This window comes from Diceros bicornis, chromosome 9 (genome assembly GCF_020826845.1).
Source record: "Diceros bicornis minor isolate mBicDic1 chromosome 9, mDicBic1.mat.cur, whole genome shotgun sequence".
Taxonomy (NCBI): domain Eukaryota; kingdom Metazoa; phylum Chordata; class Mammalia; order Perissodactyla; family Rhinocerotidae; genus Diceros; species Diceros bicornis.
The window spans coordinates 28,613,203-28,639,407 of record NC_080748.1 but is presented as its reverse complement, the minus strand read 5'-3'; the positions used below and the strand labels follow the sequence as shown (position 1 = coordinate 28,639,407).

At 41.2% G+C, this 26,205-nt stretch overlaps 1 protein-coding gene across 3 annotated transcripts in view; it reads right to left on the bottom strand.

Annotated features, from left to right (window-relative positions):
• RCBTB2 (RCC1 and BTB domain containing protein 2) overlaps window positions 1-26,205 on the bottom strand; it is a 45,145-nt gene that overhangs the window by 4,590 nt on the left and 14,350 nt on the right. For 2 of the 3 annotated variants that reach the window (XM_058548162.1, XM_058548164.1), the window contains 11 exons: window positions 22,719-22,874; window positions 22,347-22,497; window positions 19,668-19,834; window positions 18,963-19,121; window positions 18,722-18,829; window positions 17,549-17,691; window positions 14,592-14,657; window positions 10,661-10,851; window positions 9,992-10,118; window positions 7,890-8,029; window positions 2,871-3,001 (listed from right to left, as the gene is read on the bottom strand). In XM_058548162.1, coding sequence (XP_058404145.1) covers window positions 2,871-3,001; window positions 7,890-8,029; window positions 9,992-10,118; window positions 10,661-10,851; window positions 14,592-14,657; window positions 17,549-17,691; window positions 18,722-18,829; window positions 18,963-19,121; window positions 19,668-19,834; window positions 22,347-22,497; window positions 22,719-22,874 — 1,539 coding nt within the window. The remainder of the gene's footprint in view (window positions 1-2,870; window positions 3,002-7,889; window positions 8,030-9,991; window positions 10,119-10,660; window positions 10,852-14,591; window positions 14,658-17,548; window positions 17,692-18,721; window positions 18,830-18,962; window positions 19,122-19,667; window positions 19,835-22,346; window positions 22,498-22,718; window positions 22,875-26,205) is intronic. The other variant, XM_058548163.1, reaches the window with a different exon arrangement.

The window sequence follows — 26,205 nt, the reverse complement described above, 5'->3', positions numbered from 1 at the left end:
TGATACAGCCTCCTAACCACCCACCCACCTCGCCCTCACACTGTTCTCAACACAGCAGCTAGGTTATTTCCAAATGTCGGTCAGATCATGTCTGCTCCTTCCACACCCTCCAGTGACCCACTCATCTTAGAACTCAGATCCTTAAACTTGCCTGTTGGGCTGGCAGGCCCTGCCTCCCTCCACACACACCCGTGCTCATGCACCATCTCCGACTTCACCTACTGCTCCCCTCCCCTCCCCGCTCTACTCCACCACACCCATCTTGCTGTCCCACGACAGCACGTTCACCTTGTTCCTCCCTTTAGTTGCAGGGTTCTCCCCAACATGGCTTCAGAGCTCCTTCCAGGCCCCTCCGAGTCTTTTTGCTCGTCACCTTCTCTGTGCTACCTTCCTTCCCTGACCACTGTTTAAAACGTCAACTTTTAAATGTCAACTCCCTCTCTCCCGTCCCTACCTTTTTTCGAAATCACTCTTTACCACCCAATATGCTATATACCATAGTCATGTATTTATTGCCCATCTCCCCTCACCAGAAAGTTCCACGAGGGCAGATTCTGGTCTGTTTTGTTCACATGTTGTACCCTCAGTGCCTAGAACATTGCCAGGCATGTAATAGACCCTCAGTGAATATTTGCTGAATCGAGGAATAAACACTGCCGATTTTAAAATATGGGGGAGGGGCAATAGAGAATTGTAGTCAAATGTGTGGTTTTGAAATCTGTCCAATCTTTGATTGCATTCCAGCTGTACCATTTACTAGCTTACTCAGAAATTACTTAGTCTCTCCAAGCTTCAGTCTCCTCATTTGTACATTGGGACTAATAATAATAATGATGCCTATATCTTATAAGGTTCTTTTAAGGATTAAATGAGATATGAACTGTGCTTTGAATAATCCCTGGATCATTAAGTGGTAGCCTAGCATGAGGAATAGTAATTTGCTGAAAAAGCCTATTTCTTGCTTGATTATTAGACTCAGCAAGTAAAAACACTAGCCAAATCAAATACACTGCCCTTTATTTATAAAAACTTTTATATGAAGTATACATATGGTCTATTTTACTTGTAGTCTATTATACTAATTTCGAGTACAACAATTCGTTGGATAGGCTGTAGGAGCATACAGTGCCTCTACAGGCAAAGTCACACGTTCATTACACAAATATTTTGTGAGCACCCACTGTGTGTCAGCACCATTCTGGGCACTGGGAACATGGTTGTGAACAAAACCAAGTCCTTCCCATTCCTCAAGGAGCTTCCTTTCTAGAAAACAGAGGGCTGGAAGGTAACCATACAAATAATTCACATAATAAGGAATATGAAAGTCTTAGAAATTAAGCCCAGCTCAGATGGAAACACCATGTGCCCACTATCTCATCATCTGAGGGAACCCACTAGAGTCCAGTATTATCACCATGACTTTAACAAACTCGGGGAAAAGCACATAGATTTTGCTTGGCCATGAAGCATTTTGCATGTTGTTTAAGTGCCCAATATATTATTACCTTGATGAAAGACATTCACTATGCTTTTAAATGTCAATGTTTCAAGCTGGGTAAGATTTTTTAAAATAGTAAGTGAAAAAAATCTAGTATTTAGAGATATATACATAATATAACCTCAGAAAAAATCAAAAGGAACAGTTTCTCTGAGGAGTCATTTCCTTCCTCATACTTTTTGTATTTTCCAAATTCTCTTTAATAAGCATATTATTATTTATATAAGCAGAAAAGAAGTTATAACCCCTTTTCCGCCCACCACCAAAATGTCCGTGTTGTTTGACCCAAGGAGAGGATATCCTTATACCAAAAGGAAATCGACTCCAAGAAGTATGGCCTGTTTCCTAAAGATTTAGCTCTGAGTTGGGTTTTCTTTCCTTTCTTTATTATCAAAACAATACATGGTCACTGCAGAAAGTTCAGAAAAAACAAGCAAAGATAAGGAAATAAAAGTCATCTATAATCAAAGGTGACCATTGACTATATTTTTTAGTCTTCTTCTATGTAGATAATGAATTTCAGTCTTTTTTAATTCAACTATTTATACGTTTTAAAAAAATAAAAATAAGCCCATAGTTTTTCAATTAATGATATATCTTGAATAGCTGCATAATTTCACAGTATTAACATTTTGTAGTTGAAACAATCCTCTACTGTTCACGTTGACTTTTTCTAATTTTTCAAAATTATAACAATGCTGCAGTAAACTTTTGAAGCTAAATCTTTGTCCAAATCTATGATTACTTCCTTGAGATCAATTCCTATAAGTGAACTCCTTCAAGAATTACACTTTTAAAGCTTTCAATACATATTATACCAAATGGCCCCCCAGAATGACTGTACCATTTTGCACTCTCATCAGCAATTTAGAAGAACATCCATTATTCTGAGCCTGCCTTATTTCTAAAAATATATTCCTCAGTTTGACAGGTGAAAAATTATATCTTGTTTTCGTTTGTTCATAAATCCGTTTGTTCTTTGGTCCACTTTTTTCAATCAAACTGCTCATGTTTTCTTTTTGTTTTTTAATAGCGATGCATTAACTATGGTAAACTTGCTTCAGTATATGTTGCAAATAGTTTTCCCAGTGTATCATTTACTTTCGAATTTTGTCTGTGGTATTTTTTGATGTATAAGCGTTTCTTATCTTTTTGAAATTTGATGTATCAATCCTTTCCTTTATGGTTTCTGCCTTTGAGGTCCACCCTGACATTATATAAATATTCACTTATATTTTTTCTGGAGCTTTAGTTACTTTGTTTACGTTACATCTTTAATCTCTCTGGAGTTTATTTTAGTTTAAAATACGCAGCAGGCACTTCACTGGAATTTTTGCAGAAGGCCAGCGAGTTGAAAGAACGCTTTTCTTACCTGAGCGTCATATTTCACAGCAGCCGAAAGCAGAGCAATGGCGTTCTCCTCACAGATTCCTTGCTTGATAGTTTGTTGGCAGAGCTTTTTCAAACGATTTTCTCTATAGAATGTAGCCAAATCTAGCAGTCCTGGCAGAAAGAGGTGTTTATTAGGGGGAGTGACTTCAAGCATCCTGATTTAAAATTCAACCCTTCAGAGATGATCTTTGACATTATTTTGATGTAATCCCTGGTGAAGGGCTGGGGACATGAAGACTTACACTGCTTACGCTCTGAGTGTGTGGCTCTACCTGAGGAGGTAGCTGAACTGAGCAGATACAATACACAAACAAGCAGCTGTGGAAAAACAGGAGCACAGTGAAAATGGCTTTAATATTTTTCCTAGAAATGCTCCTCGAATTATCCCTCTCCTTGCATTATCAATATCTTCTGAGTCATTTCCATCCGCATATGCACACACTGTAACAGTGCCCATCTTTTTAAAAAAGAAAAAACAGAAAACCTTCCATGGACACATGTCTGCCTCCCCTTACCCCATCTCTCTGCTCCTCTCTAGAGCAAACCTCCTGGGGAGAGGCGTCTCTATTTGCTGCCTCTATTTTCTCACCTCCCATTCTCACCTCCTAAGCCATTCTGAGCAGAATCCCATCCCTCCACTCCCTGACATCACACCTGTGATTGTCACTAATGGCTTCCATGGCACCAAATCCAAGGGGCTGTTCTCCAGTTCCATCTAACTCGACATTTACATGGAATCTGATGTGGCTGATGATGCTCTCATTGTGAAACGCTTTGTACTTGCTTATGTTTTCTTCTCATAATTAGTTATTCTTTGTTCTCTTGGCTGGACCATTTTTCCTGATTTCCCAATGTCTGAGTGCCCCAGGGTTCGATCCTCAGATTCTAATTTCACTTATTTCCCTCAGTGATCTCCGGCCCCACGGTTTTAAATACCATCCCTAAATACTGATGATTCCTGTTATATTATCTGTCATCTACTGTCAAATAATTCCACATAGAGTGATATAAATGTGTAAGTTAATTTTAATCTACCCTGAGGAACACTATGAAGTTCACTAATCAAGAAGGGTCAGTTAGCATTTGAAAGACCCTGGTCAGGGGCTTCAGATATGGCTATCTAAATCTTCATTAGAGGATTTTCTAATTAGCATAAAGAATGCTAGAAATACTCTGTCACTGTGAAATGAGTGGTGTTCAGGATACACGGCTTGGCTAGAAACACCATGAGGGTCCTCCTGTCCTTGCACGAATGGGTTCTAGCACTGTGAGCTCAGCAGTCCTACACCACACAGCTGGAGTGGTACATTCGCCAGGACTACATTCAGTCCTGGGGTGCCACCTGATCAAAAGGTTAGCTGGATCCTGCTACTAGAAAACTGTCACATCCACTTCAGGCTAACCTTTCGTGCAAGGTACTTCACAGAGGGCCTAAAGAACAGAGCCGGATTTCATCAATCTTACATTAACTGTTTCTGCATCTATCTGCTAATAAGTTTTGTATATGTGGTAGAATTTGGTTGGAAACTTGCTTTCACTGTATCATGACAAATATCAAAGTTATAGAAGAAACGCCTATGGCCCACTGGAAGATACTGAAATCTTCTGAAATCTTGAGAGTTGTGAATGGCTCGATTGTTTCTGGTCAGTTCTCAACACTCCCAAATTCATATCAACAGCCCCACACACTGCCAAGCTTCAGAATCACATATCCAGTCCTCACCTGCACTGCCCTAAGAGAGACCCCTACCCTGAGCCCCTGCTCAAGAGGGCCCAGCTCTGCATCTCCTCCAGGCACACCCCTCAGCACAGGGCGGCCAAGGAGCCATGCGCCCACTCCTAGACACACTTTAGGTAGCTGGGACACTGCGATTCCCTGCCTTATTGGCCATGAGGCCACATACGTGGGTATTTCATTCCCTTCACACCATGCCACCAACGTGCAGACACCCCCTCCAAGGGGTGGCCATGGTTAGGGGTGGATGGAGCTAGGACATGCAGGCTGGGATGCCCAGACACCCCTTGTGATGCAAGATGTAGCTGGTGGTGGGTAAAGAAAGATGGCGGGTCGAAAGCTGGAGGCCACGGGCCTGTCCTTCCTGTGCCACTGTGTTCCAGCACAGATCTCCAACAAGTCCCACACGTCTAAATTCCAACTAAAACTCAAACCTGGCCTTTCAGTTGTCAATAAATGTATATTTTTCAAGGTATGAGGATTGAACATATTTTATCTGAAGTTTGTTAATTTGACATATACAGTGGTCTCCCCTTATCCGCAGTTTCAGTTACCCAAGGTCAACCTCATCCTAAAAATAACGCTACTTCACAAGGCCTATGTCATTTATCTCATTTCATCTCATCACTAGGCATTTTATCCTCTCACATCATCACATGAAGAAGGGTGAGTACAGTACAATAAGATATTTTGAGAGAGAGACCACATTCACATAACTTTTATTACAGTATATCATTATAATTGTTCTATTTTATTATTCGTTATTGTTGTTAATATTTACTGTGCCTAGTTTATAAATTAAGCTTTATCAGAGGTATAGATATATAGGAAAAAACATAGTATATATAGGGTTCGATACTCCCCGCGATTTCAGGCATCCACTGGGGGGTCTTGGAACACATCCCTCGCAGATAAGCGGGGGAGGGAGCACTGTAACTTTAAATTTTTAGACATCTGGTACGTAGGCCTCCATTTAGACTCTTGCCCAGGGCCTTGCGAATATTCGGGGTGGCCTATAAAAAACTGCCACGCAGGTGTCTAATAAGCAGGTCAAACGCCTCTGACTTTTCAAACTCAAGAGCAAAACCTGTTGCTCTCCATCCTCCTCATCTCAGTGAAAGATGCTTCCACTAACCCAGCTTCTCAGACCAAACACCTCAAAGCAGTCGTCCTTCTCTCTTTCTCTCACACCTCACATCCCATCCATGGACAAATCCCATCAGTTCCATCTTTAAAATATATCCAGAACCTGATCTCTTTTCAACACCTCCACTGCTACACCACCCTAACCCAGGGTACCATCACCTTACACCTGAACCACTTTAATTACTGATCTTTTAAAAACAAATCACATCACTCCTGTAGTAGAAGCTGCCAATTGCCTCCTCGCCTCTCCCATATACACACAAGTCCATTCTCCCTTTCTTCCAAAATCACAGAATATTTGGTTGAGCCATGGCCCTCTGGAAATGACCACACTTTCCCCAGTCTACTATGAAGTTGTGTCAAGGCCTTGGTCAGCTCTGGTCCATGGTTTGAAATAAATGGAACTTCCAGGACCTTTCCTTAAGAGACACTGGGATTTGCCCTTTGTCCCTTTGTCATTGTCCCCTCCTCCATCCTGCTGCCTGTAATGCAAATCCGGTCCTGGACCATCAGCGCAGGGGCCACACGCAGGAATGCCCTGCACTGTATCCCTGTGTGAGAGAGAAAGAAACTCTCTTATTTAAGCCACTATTTTTTTTTTCCTTTCACTATTAGAGTTAAAGCAAATCCTAAATAACACAACTCTCACTCTCAAACCCTTCCAAGGCTTTCCATCACACCAAGAATAAAACTCATGGGGCCAGCCCAGTGGCGTAGTGGTTAAGTTCGTGGGCTCTGCTTCAGTGGCCCAGGGTTCGCCGGTTCGGATCCTGGGCACAGACCTACACACCACTCATCAAGCCATGCTGAGGGGGGTCCCCACATAGAGCAACTAGAAGGATGTACAACTATGACATACAACTATCTACTGGGGCTTTAGGGAGAAAAAGGAAAAAAAGGGAGGAAGACTGGCAATAGATATTAGCTCAGGGCCAATCTTCCTCAAAAAAAAAAAAAGTATAAAACTCAAGCTCTTCCCCACGGCCCCAAGGTTATGCATGATCTTGCCCAGCTCCAACTGTCTGACCTCAATTCCTTCCACTATCAGTCTCGCCCAGTCTGCTCCACCCTGGCCTTCTTCCTCTTCCTCCACATGCTAAATTTGTCTCTGTCTCAGACCTTTGCACTTACTGTTTCCCATCTGAGAACGCTCTTCCCTTGGCTGTCTGCGTAGTTGCTCCCTCATGCCTCCCCCAGGTCTCTGCTCAGTGCAGAGGCCCCCTGACCCTCCCGACTGACCGCTGTATTCATTACTTGAGAGCTGCTCTCCCTCATCTGAACACCAGCTCCACAGGAGCAGGGCCTCGGTCTGTCTCATTCACGGACACTGAGAGCAGCTGCAGTACATAGTGGGCATAGGCACTAAAACGTGTGTGGAAGGAAGGAAGGAAAACTACAAAACTTCAGAAATCAATTTTTTGTTTACCTGATGAAAATTAAATGTTGATCTGGTAAAAAGTATTACTGGATTTATACATGTAAAATGAATGTTTAATTTAAAAATTTGGGGGTTGAACTCTTTCTTTAGTTCCTTATGGCAGTAACTCTTTAATTCTTCTGCACCATTGGCCAACAATATTGCTGACAGCTGTGAAATGAAATTTATATATTTTTTACTCTGTGCCCGTTGGACGCCCTGTGTTGCTTTTCTGCTGTCAGTAAGCCTGAAGGTGCAGGGAATGCCCCTCACTACCTTCAGGACAGAATGCACCAGACCACAGTGGGCTGTCCAAAGCCATCTGGGAGGGAAATGCAGTTATGGAGACCAGCAGGGCTTATTATTATGTGCATTTTATCTTTTTTATAAAGCAAACATCTTAAGGGCAGCTGGTATGGCAGCTAAAAAGTCATGAACAATAGCTACATATAGTAACTAAGGAAGAATGGCACCCGCCCGCCCCCCCCCACAGTGGGATGGTTTGCTAATTCATCCACTGGATTTTATCTGTCCAGTCAACCTCTGAAGTAATTATAAGGAAAAAGGTTTGGGCTCAACACACAAAAAGAGAACTACTTCTGTGATCACTCTCACAGTGACCTCCTTTCAGGCTCTACAGAAACCACTCTGCCAGTTACCCAGCATTTGCTGGTCTCTTGGTAAGGTCTGGCAGCCATTACCTACTGCCTCCTCAGGGGAAAGGCTGATGCTGTCCGTGTACAGGTATTCCAGGAAGGCCCGGTAGACGGGATAGGAAAATTCACTCATTTCTACAATATCATCCTCATTGTCTTCCAATGAAGAACGAAAATGCTCACACCTGAAGGAAAAAAGAAGCACGTCAGGTCCCAGCTTCTGGGCAAGAGCAGACGACTTTCCTGAGGAGCACGTCCTCATGGGGCTTAAAGGGGAAGAAACCAACAAGGAGAAAGAAAAAACCCAGCTCCACACATGATTCTCTCCAAGCTGCACACCTTCATGCCCTTGCCCTGGCCCCTAGCTTCCTCTGCTGGCCGAATGTTTTCAAACAACCATTTATCCAACAAGGCTGCAAATGCAAACCTGCCGTGGTGGAGCCACCTCTGCGCCATGCCGCGTGCAGACAGCGCCGGACTCCCAGGCCTCGCTCCCACACCAGTACGCCGAGCAGCATTTATAGAAATGAGGTGGGTTTACTGTTATAAATTCTGAGTAATTTTGTTTCTTCACCTCCTGTTACGGGTTGAATTGTGTCCCCCAAAATTCATATGTTGACACCCTAACCTCAGAATATAACAGTATTTGGAGAAAGGGTCTTCACAGAGGTAACCAAGTTAAAATGAAGTCATCAGGGTGGGCCCTAACCCAGTATGACTGGGGTCCTTAAAAAAAGGGGAATTTGGAGATAGACTCACACACAGAATGCCACGTGAAGATCAGAGTTATGCTGCCACAAGCCAAGGAACGCCCGAGACTGCCAGCAAACCACTAGGAGCTGAGAGAGAGGCAGGGAACAGATTCTTCTTCACAGCCCTCAGAAGGAACCCACCCTGCCCACACCTTGATCTTGGACTTCTGGCTTCCAGAACTGAGAGAGAATCAATTTCTGTTCTTGAAGCCACCCAGTTTGTAGTACTTTGTTACAGCAGCCCCAGCTAATTAAACCTCCCCCCTCTTTTATGAAGGTTTATGGGCTATAGGAGGAGTGAACCAATGTTGCATAGCCTGTCCTTACCAAGAGGTCAGCTTGAGACTAAAATGCCATATTGAGTTTGTGGTTCATTGCAGTAGGTTTTAAACATCTGTTACACAACAACGTAATGACTTTCAAAATCATTATGCTAAGAGAAAGAAGTGAGGCACAAAAGAATGCATACTGTATAATGCCATTTACACAAACTTCTAAAAAATGCTAACTAATCTATAGTGACAGAAAGAAGATCAGTGGTTGCCCCAGAGCTGAGGCACAAGGGATCTTGGAAGGGTGATGGAAACATTCTATATCTTGATTTGGGCAGTGGTTCCACAGGCATATACATATGTCAAAGCTCTCAAACTGCACACTTTTTTTTTTTTTTTTTTTTTGGTGAGGAAGATTGTCGCTGAGCTAACATCTGTATCCATCTTCCTCTATTTTGTATATGGGACGCCGCCTCCGCATGGCTTGATGAGCGGTGTGTAGGTCTGCGCTGCCCGCCCCCACCCCCACGAACTCCGGGCTGCCGAAGCAGAACACACAAACTTCACTACTACGCCACCGGGCCGGCCCCTAAACTGCACACTTCAAATGGATGCAGCTCATTGCTCAAAAATTATACATCAATAAATTTGATTTTTAAAATCTCTGTGTTAACTTCACCCCAGACCTTGTTGCTCTGGAAGAGCCTTATGTTCTCTTTTTCAAGCATCTAAACATTCTGTATCTCACACCTGGTTAAAGAGAGTGACTATCTTGGGCTGAGCTCAGTCCCTGGGTAGGGAGTTCACTTATGTGAAGCACTCCACATGGTGCTCAGAGCACAGAGCACGCTGTGTTAGCTGGCTGCTCTCTTACACCAAGCGACGCACCATTTGCGACGGCGCTAAGGAAGCCTGCAGCACTTACTCCCTGAACCCCATTGCATCGGCCTCAGTGACTTCTTGTTTCACGTGTAATTCATTTCCCCCGCTGCACAGGACACTCATGAGTGCAATAACAGCCTTACATTTTTTAATAATTACTGAAGTGCCTAGCATAGTTCCTTGGACACTTGGAAAATAGCAAATGTATTTATTTCAATTCTCAAAATAAATGATTCCTTACCTAATTTTGAGAAGGACTTTATGTGCATAAATGTACTTTCCATCCACCAGAAATTTCAGGTCTGCGGTGTTGGGGTTGTCAAATTCCCTCTTCAGTGACTCAGCCACTGTGAGGTGGTCGTCGGGCTCTAAGAGAGTAACAGCCATGTTTCTAGGGTTAACTACAGACATAATGAAAAGGCAGGCCGGAATACAGCAGTGCTCTGTTGACACTCGTGAAAATACCAATTCCTGAAATAACTGACCAACTGAGCAATGCTTATTTCCCCTAAATATAGATTCGCATCTCCATAATAATCAAGGATAAGAATCTCACACACATCTGCTCGTAACTCCAGCAAAACAACAACTAAAAAGTCCCAAACCACCTCGCTAAATGAAATTTTTAAATGTGTGAGTGAATATACTAGCTAAAAATAAAAGATATAGTTTCCCAGTCAATTTACAAAGCAGTCAAATAAAATTACTTTTAATTTAGTACGTTGTGTTGGTTTCTGATACTTTTAAGAAAAATTAATCAATCAAACTAGTTCCCTCTCACAGGAGCCCATTAGAGGGAAATAAATTACATGATACTGCACTTAGCAATGTCCTTAGTATCAAAATAAAAGCACCAGAGTTTTCTTCCTAGTTTTCAGTCCATCACCCAAATCGACAGTGGTCAGCTCACCCACGGTGAGGAGGCGCCACGAGACGGCGGGCGTGGCAAAGCAGGCAAACACGTCGTCGGTGCAGGAGAAGTGGGTGAGGTGCGGCAGGATCACCGACTGGCCCCGGCACTGGCCCCACATGTACACGTGTCCTCCCTGGGTCTTGGCAGCAGACGTGTGGGCAGAGTGGCAAGCTGCGATCTCTATAATTCTAAGTTCACAAACAAATACCAAGTAAACACGGTAAACAAGAGAAGAAATAAGTTGATTTTTCCCTCCCTTAGGTTTAACTGATTTAAAATACAAGACTTATACACCTAATCAAATTTTCAGGCACCTAACAGATATTTACATTTAAGCTATACTTCAATGGCACATATAATTCACGAAGATCTTCTCGTTACCACTTCTAGCCAGCAGGCCTACAAACATACATACCATCCCATTTTGAAATTCAAGTACAAGAGAGTAAAGACCGAAAACAAAAAAACAATTGAATTCTTTTCTGAAAACATTACTTACTGAAGGAAATAATAAAAACTTGGGCCATCTTAACCCAGGGTCAATAAATACTTTCATCAAAACTTCACCAATTTTAGGGTTAAAAGAGCATGCTGTGGGCCACCCCAAATTATACTGCAAACAGTAAATTCAGTAGCTCTAACGCACTGGACTGTAGCACCTGGAGCCCTAGAGATCAGCTTTCTGAGATCAACATATGTTAGACCCCAGTGCATTAAGTTCAGAGAGGTAGTTCTCAGAACACTTCCTAATGGAAAACATTGTCTTTGTTGATTTGGAAATAATTACTTTGCTCTAATAATAAGCCAATGAGCTACCATATAGATTCAAACAAGAAAGCAAATTATTTTACCCCAAGTGATTTTGCCACAGCAAGCAATGGTATCAGCATCCTCGGTGACTTAGGCTCAGAACTTCAGAGTCATCTTTGACTTCTTCTCCCTCCTCACTTACCACTTTCTTCAGAATATCCAGTTGACAAATAACATAGATTCTTTGCAATTTATCTCACCTGCCACAACCCTAGGTCAGGCACACCCCATATGTGGACCAATGTAACAGCCTCCTAGGTCTCTCTGCCTTAGACGTTCTCTCTCCTCTGACCAAAATCGAACAATGCTGGCAGGTTAATAATCCTCTAGAAACAGCATTCTCATCAGTACTTTCAAAACTTCAGTGACTTCCCACAAGATAAAATCTAGACATGTGACATTAAGGCCTTCCATAACATGGCTTCCACCTATGTCCAGCCTTCTTTCAAATCACCTTTGCCCACACATCCTAAGTTCCAACAAACAGATGTACTCACTGCCCCTCAATGTCTTTATTCACAGTTAAAGTCCTTGTTTGGGAGTGTTCTTTTCTTTCTCTCTGCCTTAGAAATCCTACCCATCTTTGAAGGCCCAATTCAAACAGCCCTCACGGAAGAGGTCTCTTGCTGACCCGAGCTCTTGCAGCACTTCCAGTCCACACCACTCCAGCCTCGCCCTCTTTTCTTTTCAGGTGTAATATGTCTTACCTATTCAGCTAGATTACAAGTTCCTGACAGGCCAAATCACTGGCTTATTTCTCTCTCCCTAGGCACCCAATTCGGTGTCTTACTAAATACAATTTGTAGATCATTTTATGACTAATTGGGAAAGACAACTAAGGGTTGGGTAAGACCCCACCGACCAAGGCTAGCAATTGAAGGATACAGATATTCCTCCACTGCCATATTAAGTAGATGTTTCCCAATCAAGGCAGGAGGATGGTCATCATACAACCTGGAGATTGCTGTGGCGGTTTGCCTGAGAAGGCTGAGACATGTTTTCATGTGCAGTCCAAGTAATTTCACTGATTTATTAGAGGATAGCTCTCAGCTCTTACAACCCAAGAGAACTAAAGGAAGAAAGGCTACGATGTTTCCTAGTGGAGAGCCTGGATGTTGAAGCAGGTTCAAATCTACACGCCAGGCTGTGTGACTGTGGGAACGTCCTCGAGCCTCTAGGAGTCTCAGTTTCATCACACTGCAAGGCTTGCACACGGGAATCAAATGATAAAATGCAAAGCACCAAGCACAAGCTCTGGTGTACAAATGGTAACATAACAATAGAGGTTTCTTCCCCCCTCCCTTTTCTCCCCAAAGCCCCAGCAGATAGTTGTACGTCATAGTTGCACATCCTTCTAGTTGCTGTATGTGGGACGCCGCCTCAGCATGGCTGGACAAGCGGTGTGTCAGTGCGCACCCAGAATCCGAACCCGGGCTGCCAGTAGTGGAGCGCGTGCACTTAACCACTAAGCCACGGGGCCAGACCTTTCTTATTATTATTCTTACTACTCAGCATTTTAAGTGACAAAGCCTCTCAGATGTAGAGACTATATTTCTAATGATCAATTCAGGTTAGTAAGACCTGTCCTAGTTGCACGATTTAAGTCAGTCAAATTGGCTCAAACCTCTAATAGGGGGCTTGACAAAAGAACCTTGCCCACATGCAGAAATGATAATACTATTTGGCTGCTCAACAAGCATATTCTTTTCAACAAATAGAGAAAAAGGGGGAAGGAAATAGAATAAATATATTCATTCAAAGAAAAGTGCATCTACTGTTACCGTCTACCCTCACATGTTACACCAAATGTGAAGGCAGCAACACAATTCAGTTCAGATGGTTGGTGCAGCGGGCAGGACATGGGCTGGGAGTCAGACAGCAGCCTGTAGAGGCCAAGTTACCAAAACTCTAATAACCCACTTTAGCATCTTAAAAAAAAAAAAAAAGAGAGAGAAAAGGTGGAGGGAGCAGAATACAAGGTAGCAATCATCTCACAGGCTTGCAGTGAAGAGTAAATGAAATAAGCTACCCAGCACATTCAAAATCAGTTTCTTCCCGTGACTAAAAGTAGTCAACAGCTGCTGCAAGAACTCTGGGGCCTGCCCTGAGGAGCTCATGATTTAGCTGAAGAGAGAAGTCACTTACCTATGAAACTGCAAACAATTCCCAAATAACTCAGTGTGGCCCTGACTGCAAGCACTCTGTGAGTAAGGGAAAATACCGGGACTCCCCAGGGAGGATTTAAAGCAAAGGAAGTTTAGCTGGGCCACATAGGCTTTGGATGTGTCAAAGAAATGGCATATGAGCATATGAAGCAGAGAGAAATACAGGTGCAAATGTGTAGGCATAGGGTGGAAACAGCAAGACTGGAGAGGGTACAGTATTAAGAGGACCTAACTGGAACAGATGGGCAACTTTGGGGAGCAGAGAGCAATGAGGTTTTCTAGAAACAGTGGTGTTGGTCTTAAATCCAAGACTACAGTGTTTAGATTTGATCTGATGTGACAGACAAATAGGAGAACACCAGCCTGGCCGTGCAGAGGGAGCAGGATGCAGTGCTGGTCTGATGGCAGGATGGGGGCTCAACATACAGATATCTAAGCAGTTAAATGGAAAAGGCTTTCTGCATTTTAACCACTTTAGTTATAAAGCAATCTGGTATTCTCTGGGGGGAGACGAGGTCAGAACAGCTCAACACTGTTTAGATAAACATTAATTAACTGCTCTTTTTCTCATCATATTTAATCACTTTCACAATGACCTACTAGGCAAAGACTTTTGGATTTTTTTGAATAACTTCTGTGCACTTTGGGAAACCACTTAAAATGATAGCCTTCCTTTTCCCTGATAATGTTCCATGAAAAATGTAACTGACTGGAACACAACAGTGTCCTTCTATGCTAACCTACCCACCAACAGAAAATCAAAATAATTTAATTCCTACATTCACTTCTGAAATGTTCATTATTAGCCTCCATGAAAAGGGAGCAGCCTTTGCCATCACAGGAGGCAGGAACGTTACTTCCTGGAGAATGGCTGGAACAGACATGGCAAAGGGGTTAGGATGCAAAGGCTGTGGAACGCTGGCCTTCCCTAAGCACAGCCTCGTGACGTTCACCTGGAACACCTAGCGCCACACGGGAAGTCAGGGGTGGCGCACGGGCTGGGCTGACGGCAGCAGCTGCTACAGGAAGGAGAGTGGAGAAAGTTTAGAGGGAACCATCAGGTCTGGGCTTGGGACTCGAGCAACTGCCAAGGCACCCTGCCTTTGCCTAAGGTCATCTGTTCTTAAATCCGATTCCTACAAAGAAGCAAAGTTTGAAGCTCAGATTTTCCAGTCTTACATGTAACAGACGATGACTTTAAACTGAGACAACCTTTCCTGTCAGGATGTCTGGCATATTTCACTTCATTTTGTAGCCATTCTTAATGGAAAAAAATTACTACACGTTCATATAAATGTCTTCTATCACCTCAACAGAATGATCCGCAATAACCACATAGCTGAACGGCTGTGAAGCACTAGAAATGAAAAAGCAGAAAGTGAGAAAGAATGTAAAAGAGAAAACAATGAGGAGAGGAAAAAGGAAATTTGTGAGGAGAAGAATAATGGAGAAGAAATAGTGATAATAAAAAGATCCAGAGCAGTGATTCCCAATCCTGGTTTTGTAAGAGGCCAACATATTACCAGTTACCTCGAAAAGTCACAAAATTCACAAAAAGTCAAGGCAAAGTTAGTTTTAAATCAATTTAGTTTAAAATACGCTTTCATGGAACTCAAAGAACAAAGACACAAATGCTGGTAAATCAAAGTATTGAAACTTCAGAAAGATTGGGAATGACTGGGTTAAAAAGAAGAGAATCATTTTAACTATTAAAATTACTTTTATGTAAACATAAACTGCTGACAAATGTTAACATTCTTCATCATAAATAGGCCCCTGTGGGAAAAATCTTAAAAGGTTTTCCTTGGTGTGTCGTTTGAGCAAAGAATCCAGTGTAGACAGATTTTTACTTTCCACTTCTGTGAACAGGTAACTAAGACCTGATGAGCTGCTCCACCCCAAATTCAATCCTGTTGTTTCTAATTAGTCAAGCTTCCCCAGCACGGGCCCCAAAAGAGTCAGCAGCAAGTTCCTGACAGATAAGTCATAACATATCTGCAAAGCTTCAGTCTCTGAAAAGGGTGGGTATGTACAGAACAAGTCCCAGCAGACTTATAAATTCCACCCTTGCAATGTTTGTGTGATCAAGAGCCTGCAAGCTCAGAAATCGCCACGTGAAACTCAAGCATGGAGAACTGAGACAAGCAAGAATCTCTCATTCAAAACATCCACCCGTGATATCTGTAGCCAAAATAATGTTTACGTGGACAACAGCAAGCATGCAAAAATGTGGCTATTTCCACTTTGTTTACATGTATAATTCAAAAATTTAAGAAAGTTCAGAAGTTTTTTAAAAAAACAAAGTTTTAAAACTTTAAAAAAAAATTAAGTGTTTTAAAAAGATGGAAAAGCAATAGATAACTCTCCAGGACCAGGTAAGGAACTTGGCACTCACAGAACTTCCAGGCCCTGCTTCTCTGCCTCTTTTTCTTTCTCTCAACCAGCTGGCCTACAGTCCGTCTGCCCCAGTGTGACTCGAGTCAGAGGACGCAGGCGCTCATTCTGGGACCCTCAGGGACTAGCAGCACAATGCGGTCCCTCGTGGGCCACGAGTCACTGCTAGGCAGATGGCAGCAGATTCTGAGTCCAGGAACAGATGAGTTAAAGTTTACATTAAGTGTGGCAGCACCATAAAAATGGTAAAGTACCATACAAATATGTTGTTTTTATTTCCACATTACCTTTATTTGATCCTTTAACACTTTGTTGTTTTGTCTAAATACTAAATGTCCCTACTGACTGGATTTGCTAACCTGAGGCACTTCTGTGATTATCCAAGGCATCAAGACTGTCCCTTCTCTTTGCACTGAGTAGTTCTGAACCACCTCTAAATGTAAATGACATGGCTGCCAGCCTCTAGCGCCCACCCATTCTTGACTTCCATTCTCTCTCCTCTTCTTAAGGGGTCCAGGGTCATGGTCTAAGATTTTGGGAAAAAACCAAAAACAGTCTGTTTAACCTATTTAACATAGGTTCATAAAATCAGCCAGATTTACAATAACCAAATGAAAATAAAGGGAGTTGAAAATGACAATTTGGTTCTTCATTTTCATTGTTAAACATTTCAACAGAAAAAATATAAAAGAATTGAGCACAAATGCAAGATAACCTATTTATCCATGTATTTATTTTTAAATCAGATAAAAAAATAATATGTAAAATAAAAAAGAAAGCAGTATTAATTTCTACAATGATTACAACCCTGGTTTAAAAGAAAAGATAATGAAATGTTTTTGTTCCATACTACCGTGTCAAGAAACGAAGAGTGAAAAGGCAATGATATGGCCGTGTTTGAGAAATTCAAAAGGCCTTCCAAAACAGTAGGATAATTTGGGGAAAAATTCTGGATATGCTAATTACTTAACATAACTTTGCAAACAAGTGTACAAAACTAAGTCTTAATTTTCTAACCATTTTACTCTTCCTCACAGTGATAGCTTGGGAGTTGAAGTAATGAAACAGTCCTATCCTTTTCAACTGGCAAATTTCGTTAAGTAGTCGAGTGAATGGCTTTATACCTCATTTGAAGTACTTTCGTTTTCCTAAGCCACAGAAGACAGCCCTCAGATGTTACCAACTTCCCCTTGAAAACATAAAGCAGAAAAGAACAGGGGAAAAAAGGTAATTTGTGAGGGAGACGAATAATGTAGAGTAGCTGCTGGCGGTTTAGTCGTTGTAGTTTGTGTAGAGTAACCGTAGGAGGTACAGACGAAATAGGGGTAAGTGAAAATAGAATATTTAACATCCTGTCAACCGCCCCAACAACTCGAAAGCCAGTTAGAAAGGAATGAATGCTCTCGTTAAGGAATATTCTAATACCACCAGTAAATTCCCCACAATTCTGTGTCACATCTAAGTTTTGTTCAATCACTAGAGAACACTGAAGTTATTTTGAAAATACACATATTACCTGTCCTTTTCCACAATGATAGGAGTAGGATAGGACTGGTTACTTTTATTGCCAGTGCCCAACTGGCCATAAGAATTTGCACCCCAGGCATACACTTGGCCTTCGTCTGTTAATACTAATGTGTGTGCATAGCCACAGGCAGCCTGGAAAGAAAAAAACAAAATCCACTCAGGCCTGCAAATAAAAGGAAATACGCTTTCACACGATAAGTTAAGAATCAAAAAAGAAAAAAATGAAGAGCCAGCCTGCCCAAAGAGGCAAGCATGAAGTTAACCAATATCCCTCCAGAGCTGGCTTAGGCCCCAGGTGTGGCCAAACTACAGGAAGATCAATATGAGTCCTTTAGTGACATGAGTCCAGTTTATTCAGCTTTAATATGGCACTCACTATGCTTATAAAGACCAAGGGGTGTAAAGTGAATAAGAAATAGACACATTTTTAATAATTATTTTCTTTGTTTATTATAAAAGTCAAGCATGTTCAATGTAAAACAAACATACAGAAAAGTATAAATATGAAAGTAATCTCAAGATCGTGGTTTTCTTTCCATTTATATATAAATATAGAGATATGCACTGATAGCTTTTTTTTAATGATCATGTTGTATAAGCAGTTCTGTATCTTTCTTTGTACTTCACATTTCATATAGCACTATTGCCCATATCATTAAAACTCCTTACTATACATCATTTTCATTCATATAGATTTAGTATAATTTATTTGACCATTAACTTATTGTTTGATTAGATAAATTATGCTACATCTATTTTTTACTAAAGTCATCTTTTCTTTTCTTTTTTTTTGCTATATCTTCTCCACCAATTCTGTAGGTGACTTTCTCTTTGGTTCCTTAGGATAACTCCCTGGGAGTAGAATTACAGATCAGAGTGTATGAAATTTTTAAGGCTCTTGAAACACACTGCCAAAGTTTCCTTGGGAAAGATTGTAACAATTACATTCCAACAGCTGTATATGAGAGGGCCCTAAAAATAGAAATTTTCTGATGAACATCTACAATCAATCCAGGGAAATGGAGCTGTCACCTTTACTTCAATGAAGACATTCAAGCAGCCCAACTTTTCATCCTGCTAAGAACACTGTGTTTTTCATATATTGGTATCTTTGCCACTCAAGACTTAAAAACAGGCACACATAAACCAATAGTGGACATACCCGCTGGACACGAATGCCTTGCAAAGCTGCTACTCTACAGGGGGTTGGCTGGTTGCCACTACCGCCAAGTCCGAGCTGCCCATTTCCACTGTAACCCCAGACATAGACCTGAGAGAAAATGAGAGACAATGCCCTCAAAGGATAAGAGCAATCAAGTTCTCTGTTATGAGAAACATGCCATGGTATGACACTGATAAGGCAAACAGGTTTTTTAAAACAACTTAAGAAATAACTTTCTTACCTCCCCAGTGTCCACTACTGCTATTGAGCACATCTGCCCACATGCTATGTTCACGACTACTTTATTCTGTAAGCAGCCAGTCACTCTTCGAGGGATGGGCTGATTAGCTGTTGATCCAGATCCTACCTGCCCGGAGTTATTATAACCCCAGGCAAATACCTTTTTGAAAGAAGAGATCAATAAATGAAACACATTAATTTATAAAGTGTCTCAACTGGACACTAATGTGTACTTATGGTACCTCCTCTTTGCTCTCAAAGTGCTTGATATCCATAAATTCTCACAACACAGGCAGAGAAGTTTTCATAAAATTCATTCTTACAAAATGTATTAATATATAAAATTAGGTTATTGGTATTATCTACACAAACAGCAATAATTATTATCAAATATCATATAATACTTATAAAAATATCTACTTTGCCTCAGCCATGTTTGCCACCATTTTGGGATTTTTCTTTTTGCAAATAACTCCCTTCAGTATAGCAATTTAGAAGAAACAATAAATCCTTTTAAATTGTGCAGTTATAGAAATCCTTACTACACTCATAACATAAACTCCATGACTATGAGTTGCTAACAAGGATAAGACTGAATTTGAGGGAGGTGGTTATTTTAATCAAATGATCATATTTCCAAGACTGCTATAGGAATCTACATCATCTTACTGAAAAAATCAATGAGATTTATGCTGACTGTTCTCACCTCTCCATCAGATGTTAGCACCAAAGAATGGTAAGACCCACAGGCAACTTCAATGACTTGTTTGTTTGACAAATTAGTAGAGATATGACAGGGCACTAAACCATGATTAGTTGTCCCATTGCCCAGCTGGCTATAAGCATTATGACCCCAGGTAAAGACTTCTCCTTCTGAAAATAAAAAGAAACATAACCAGCTTTCAAAACATTCACTTCATTATATAAAAATATATATTGCACACTTCCACAAATGAGAACTAAAAATTCACATGCAAAAGCCAATCAACTTCCCTATTCCACCAAACTCATTCTACAAATGAATACATTTGAAAAGTATAAACTTTGAAAAGTATAAACTACATTCTACCTCAAAGCATCAAGATGAAATTTCAGTGGATGCCATTAGAATAGCTGGAAGATAGGTTTTTAATATACAGTAGAGAAAAGGCTGCTGAGAGTAATAGAAAAAAACATTAGATTGAAGCCAAAAAAAGACTGTAAGGTCATTTAATTTCTCTGGGCCTTAATTTCCTAATCTATAAAATGATTACCAAGTTAATTTTTTATTTTTGTTTTGTTTTGTATTTTTGTGAGGAAGATCAGCCCTGAGCTAACATCTGATGCCAATCCTCCTCTTTTTGCTGAGGAAGATTGGCCCTGGGCTAACATCCATGCCCATCTTCCTCTACTTTATATGGGATGCCGCCACAGCACGGCTTGACAAGTGGTGCGTCGGTGCGCACCCAGGATCTGAACCTGCGAACCCCGGGCCACCGAAGCGGAGCGCGCGCACTTAACCGCTGCGCCACTGGGCCAGCCCCCCAAGTTAATTTTTTAAATCTTTGTTATTATATTATTTATTGTGCAGTATAATACACATTCATAAAATTTCATAAAATATATATGCACAGTTTTATAAATAATTATAAAGCACACACTCATGTACTACTACCACTCAGCTCAAGAAATATAACCTTATGATCACCCAAAAGCCCCCCGCATTTACATCCTGAATAACAGAATTTAGTTTTTCCTTTTTTTGAACTTTAAATAAATGGAATCATACAGTATATACTCATTTCATCTGTATTTTCTACCATCTTGTCTCTTTGTGCTACATTCCAGATAATTTCTTCTGATCTGTCTTCTAGTTTATCGATTTTCTCTTTGGCTGTATCTGAACTGCTGAAAAATCTGTTCACTGAGTTTTTCATTTTGAGAATTATATTGTTTATCTGGTTCTTTTTCAAATCTTCTATGACCTCTGCAGGTATCTTCAAGCTCACCTTTTTTTTTTCAAACTCAATAAATACAGCCATCTTATAATTGGTGTCTAATAATTCTAATATCTGATATTAAGTAGTCAGTTTTTTGCTAGCACCTTGTTTCCTTGTGTACCTGGTTATCTTTGACTCTGTACTGCTAACTGCCTTTGGAAAATTATTTTTCAAGGGTATTATACTCCCTCAGGCCTAGGATGAACGTGACTCCCTCTAGAAAGGATTTCCATTAACTTCTGTCATGCCCTTAAGGCACTAAAAGGTACCTCTTTAATAAATCCAAGGCTTGAGATTCTTGGACCACACAGTCTGATATGGATTGGAAAACAAATCTATTGTTATAACCTCATAGGGAGAGATTTCTTTTCTTTCTTTTTTTCCTCCCTGCTTTGCTCAGAGCCAAGGAATTCTTCTTTTCAGCCCCTTAGGGATGGAAGAACTGGCTCATCCTTGTCCTGAGAGTGTAGCCCTTTGTGATCCTAGCCTAACGTGTGAAGTCTTTGACTTATGACTCCTTCACCTCATGAGTACATCAAACCGCAACTCTGTTTAAGTGGATACACAGGTGGCTTTAAGGCAAAATTAGTTTCAAGTTCCTCTCTAACCTCTTAGTCCACACTTTCTCTTAAATATGGTCTGATAATTCCTTTCTGCTTTGTCAGTGCTTTGATGCCTTCATGAAAAAATTTTTTAAATATTTTATCTAGAATTTTTAGTTGTTTTCAGTGAAGAAGTGGTCTCAATAATCTAGCCTGCTATTACTGGCAACCAAAAATCCCTAAAACTTATTTTTCAAATGTGAAATAAATATACAAGAGTATTTATAAAATTTATTTTCAGTTTAAAGAATACTAATGAAATGAATACCCAGCTAAAGAAAGACTCTGAGGTATGTTTTAATTACAATGTCTTATTAGTCAAATTCACCACTAGCCATGAGAATATTTAATTCCTTATATTACTAATACCAACTACCGCCATTAGTGGCTGTTTAACACAAGAATCACAGAATGCTGAGTTAGAAAGGATCTTGGAATCTGGCTGTAGTCCCTCAGTTCATAGATCAGCAATCTCAAACTCAAAAAGTCCAGAGTGAGTTCAGCATCCTAATGCAAAACAGTGACACTTATAAAGTATAAACAAAAGGGGTTTACTGGGCTTACAGTGCTGTCATTCTTACATCTAACGTATCAACAATTGCTAGACTCCATATGCTACATTATCTTACCCTGATATTCAGATATGTTCATATTTCATGTTGTCCAAAGCATAGTCAAGTTCTGGGCAGAGCCAGAAGCTCTTGCCCAATCAAAAAGGATGTTCTCGATTTAAGGGGTGGTCCTGGTCTCATTTCTCCACAGACAAAGCCATGGCTAAAATTCTACACTGTGTTCCTAGGTTACCTGATGTTGCGAGGACAACGTGTGGACCACTCCCGTAGCTGAGGCAGGCTACTTTTTTGCCGGTTAAAGAATCCAGTCTCCGAGGTTCAATGGTGCTCTGGACGTCACCCAGTCCCAAACAGCCACAGCAGTTTGTGCCAAGCACAAAAATCTGCGGGAAAAACCATTGTTAGTTCAAGAAGTTCTATTTCTGACAAACCCGTAATTACATTCAGTCAGAGTCCTCCTAAAGCAAAACTGCTACATTATATAATAAGTAAGAATCTACTCTCCATGCTTTTTTTACCTTAATTCCTTAGTTCCCCCAAAATCTTCAATTTAGCAAATCCATTACTGAAAATACAAGTGGCTGAATTTTTTATTCAAAATTACCTCATCATTTACTGTAGTGTATAAAACTTCATTGCCAGCACTGCCAAAGACACAAGCCTGACGTATTAACTGCAGCTCTTCCTCAGAACAAAGGGAGAAAATTGGCCACTTTCCCACATCCAACATCTTCAAAGATGACAGAGTAGCCTGTACTGGCTGAAAAGGAAAAAATAAATACATATTGAGACTACTAATTAAAAAATTAAATTTTCTTTGCCCCTTTCACTTCTGAAGGAGAGTTAGCACCGGTTGAAGGAGGAACAAGCTCTATCTAATTCTGGAGGCCTCTCACAGCTGCGGGAATTGCCTTTACACGCTCTACTGCGTCAGCACTGCTCTTACGGCAACCAAGAGCCAGAGGCCCTGGGTGGAATCAGATCTCACCTATTAATTTTCCTCAAGGACACAGGAATCATCCAAGGCTGAACTTTGGGGAGCTGAATGTCTAGAAAGCACTTTAAGTGTTGGCTATGTTAAATGTAGCTCTGGGAACTAGGCAGGTTGTGAAGGCAGGGAAAAACAAGAGAGAGGACTCCTATTTCATCTGCTGCCTACGTCTTAACAAAAGTCTTTGGAAAAGAAAAATGATGAAGGTGACACCAAGGAAATGGTCCAGAAGTTTCTGTTCACTGGTCAGTTCTGACCTTCAGTTTGAGCAGCTGATGGGTTCCCTCATCCTCCCTCTCAGGTTTGGGGTTTGGTAGGAAGAAACACCCAGAAGTATGTGTATTCATTTGTTAGGGCTGCAATAACAAAGTACCACAAACTGAGTGGCTTAAACAACAGAAATTTATTTTTTCACAGTTCTGGAGGCTAGAAGTTCACAATCAAGGTATCAGCTATTTGACTCCTTCTGAGGGTTGTGACAGAACGATCTGTTTCAGGCCTTTCCCCTTAGCTTGTAGATAGCTGTCTTCTCCCTGTGTGTTCATATCATCTTCCCTCTATGCATGTCTGTCTCTGTGTCCAGAGTTCTCCTTTTTTTTTTTTTTATAATTTTATTTATTTATTTTTTTCCCCCAAAGCCCCAGTAGATAGTTGTATGTCATAGCTGCACGTCCTTCTAGTTGCTGTATGTGGGACGCGGCCTCAGCATGGCCGGAGAAGAAGTGCGTTGGTGCGCACCCGGGATCCGAACCTGGGCCGCCAGCAGCGGAGCGCGCTCACTTAACCGCTAAGCCATGGGGCCAGCCCCAGATTTCTCCTTTTCATAAGGACACTAGTTATAGTAAATTAGGGCTCACCCTAATGACGTCATCTTAGCTAAACTAATTACATCTGCAATGACCCCACTTTCAAATAACGTCACCTGAAGTCAGGGAGTCTTAGTTCTTTCGGGCTGCTATAATAAAATACCATAGACTGGGGGGCTTATAAACAACAAAAATTTATTTCTCACAGTTCTGGAGGCTGGGAAGTCCAAGATCAAGGTGCCAGAATGGTCATGTTCTGATGAGACAACCTTCCCGGTTTATAGCCAGTGCCTTCTCACTGTGTCTTCAAGTGGTGGAAGGGGCTAGGGATCTGCCTGAAGCCCCTTTTATAAAGCACTAATCCCATTCATGAGGGCTCCCCTCATGACTTAGGCACCTCCCAAAGGCCCCACCTTCTGATACCATCACCTTTGGGGGTTAGGATTTCAACATAACGAATTTTGGGGGGACACAATTAAACCCATAACAGCATACATTAAGATCATGAGCATTCGCACTCCCATAAGAGCATGCAATATGGAAATTATAAAGCTGTTTTAAAGAGAGCTTTTATTTATTTGCTATAATGGAAACATTTTTTCTTATGTACTCTTCAACTTTCAAAAATTTTGAAGATTACAATAAGATGCATAAACAGCCAATATGCCTACCAAATGGCATGTTTGGTCATTTCCCTCAATAATCACCACACTTCACCATACTCTTGCTTAATTTAAAGAAGCAAAGGATTTTCTAAGGCCTGTCTTTCCCATCAGCTATTAAGTCAACCTTACCAGGAATGAGTTCTGGTAGAGAGCTGATTGGACTAGCTACTTGTTTTCTACAGACCTGAAAGGGTATTTGTCCCTTCTACCTTAGGAGTCAAGGTGAGGATCTATATATTTATTATGAAGAACTGGCTCACAAGATTATGGAGGCTCAGAAATCCCATGATCCACAATCTGCATCTGTATTCAATCCCAGTCTAAAGGCCTGGGAATGAGGGGGACAATGATGTAAACCCTAGTCCGAGGGCAGCAGAAGATGAGAGGAGATGCCCCAGATCAATCAGTGAGGCAGCAAAAAAGGGATGAATTCCTCCTTCCTCCCCTTTTGTTCTATTCGGGCCCTCAATGCATTGGATGATGCCCACCCACACTGGGGAGGGCAAACCATTTACTCAGTCCACCAACTCAAATGCTGTTCTCATCTGGAAACACCCTCACAGACACACCCAAAAACAATGTTTAATCTGGGCATCAGTGGCCCACTCAAGTTGACATGTAAAATTAACTATCACACCACGTGAAGACACACAGTGAAAAAGGCCACGTGATAATGGAAGCAGAGATTGGAGTGATCCAGCTCCAAGTCCAGGAACACCAAGGATTGCCAAGAGCCACCAGAAGCCGAGAAGAGGGAAGGCAGGCTTCTTCCCTAGAGCCTTCAGAGAGCATGGCCCTGTTGACACCTTGATTTCAGACTTCTGGCCTCCAGAACTGTAAGAGAACAAATTTCTGTTGTTTTAAGCCACAAAGTTTGTGGTACTTTGTTAGGGCAGCCCTAGGAAAGGAATACAGAGGGTAAGCAGCTTGTCACTGCTAACAGCATCGCCTTCAGCTAGTGGCAGAGCCTGAACCAGGGCAGCTTCCTTGATGTCACTCGAACTGTAAGACCCCATCCCAACAATGACATCATCTACTATCTTTTGGGCAGCACCCAAAGCCACTATAGAGCAAAGGACAGAATCTCATTATGTTAGCTTTTAGTCTAAGCTTCTACTTTAAATTACTCACCTCCTTATATCATAAAGGAGCCTTATTTTTTATGAGGTCTTCATTTTAATTCTTTTTCCTATTTAAGTCTATAAATTTCAAAAAGAACAATGTTTGGGATATGGCATCAAATATTTAATGTAGATGTGCTAATGTGCTAGTTAACATTTGAGTTCTTATATATTATTTCTAATCTTCACAATTGTAGGACACAGATTTTGCTATCCTCATTTTACATATGAGGAAACTGAGGCACAGAGAGACGAAGTAATCCTCCAAGATCACTAGCTTCTAAGGGAGTGAGCCCAGATTTCTTTCCACACATCATCCATTGCTGAGTAAAAAGCTCACATAAAAAGTTATACTATTGGTAGACCCATGTTTGCTTGCATTTGCAGAGCTTGGCTTTTGTTCTCATAAAGTCCTTAATGAACAGGGCAGTAATACCCACTGTGGGTTGTCTTCCACAAACAGCACAGATGGCAATATACAATGAGAAAATAAGCAGCAATACAATGA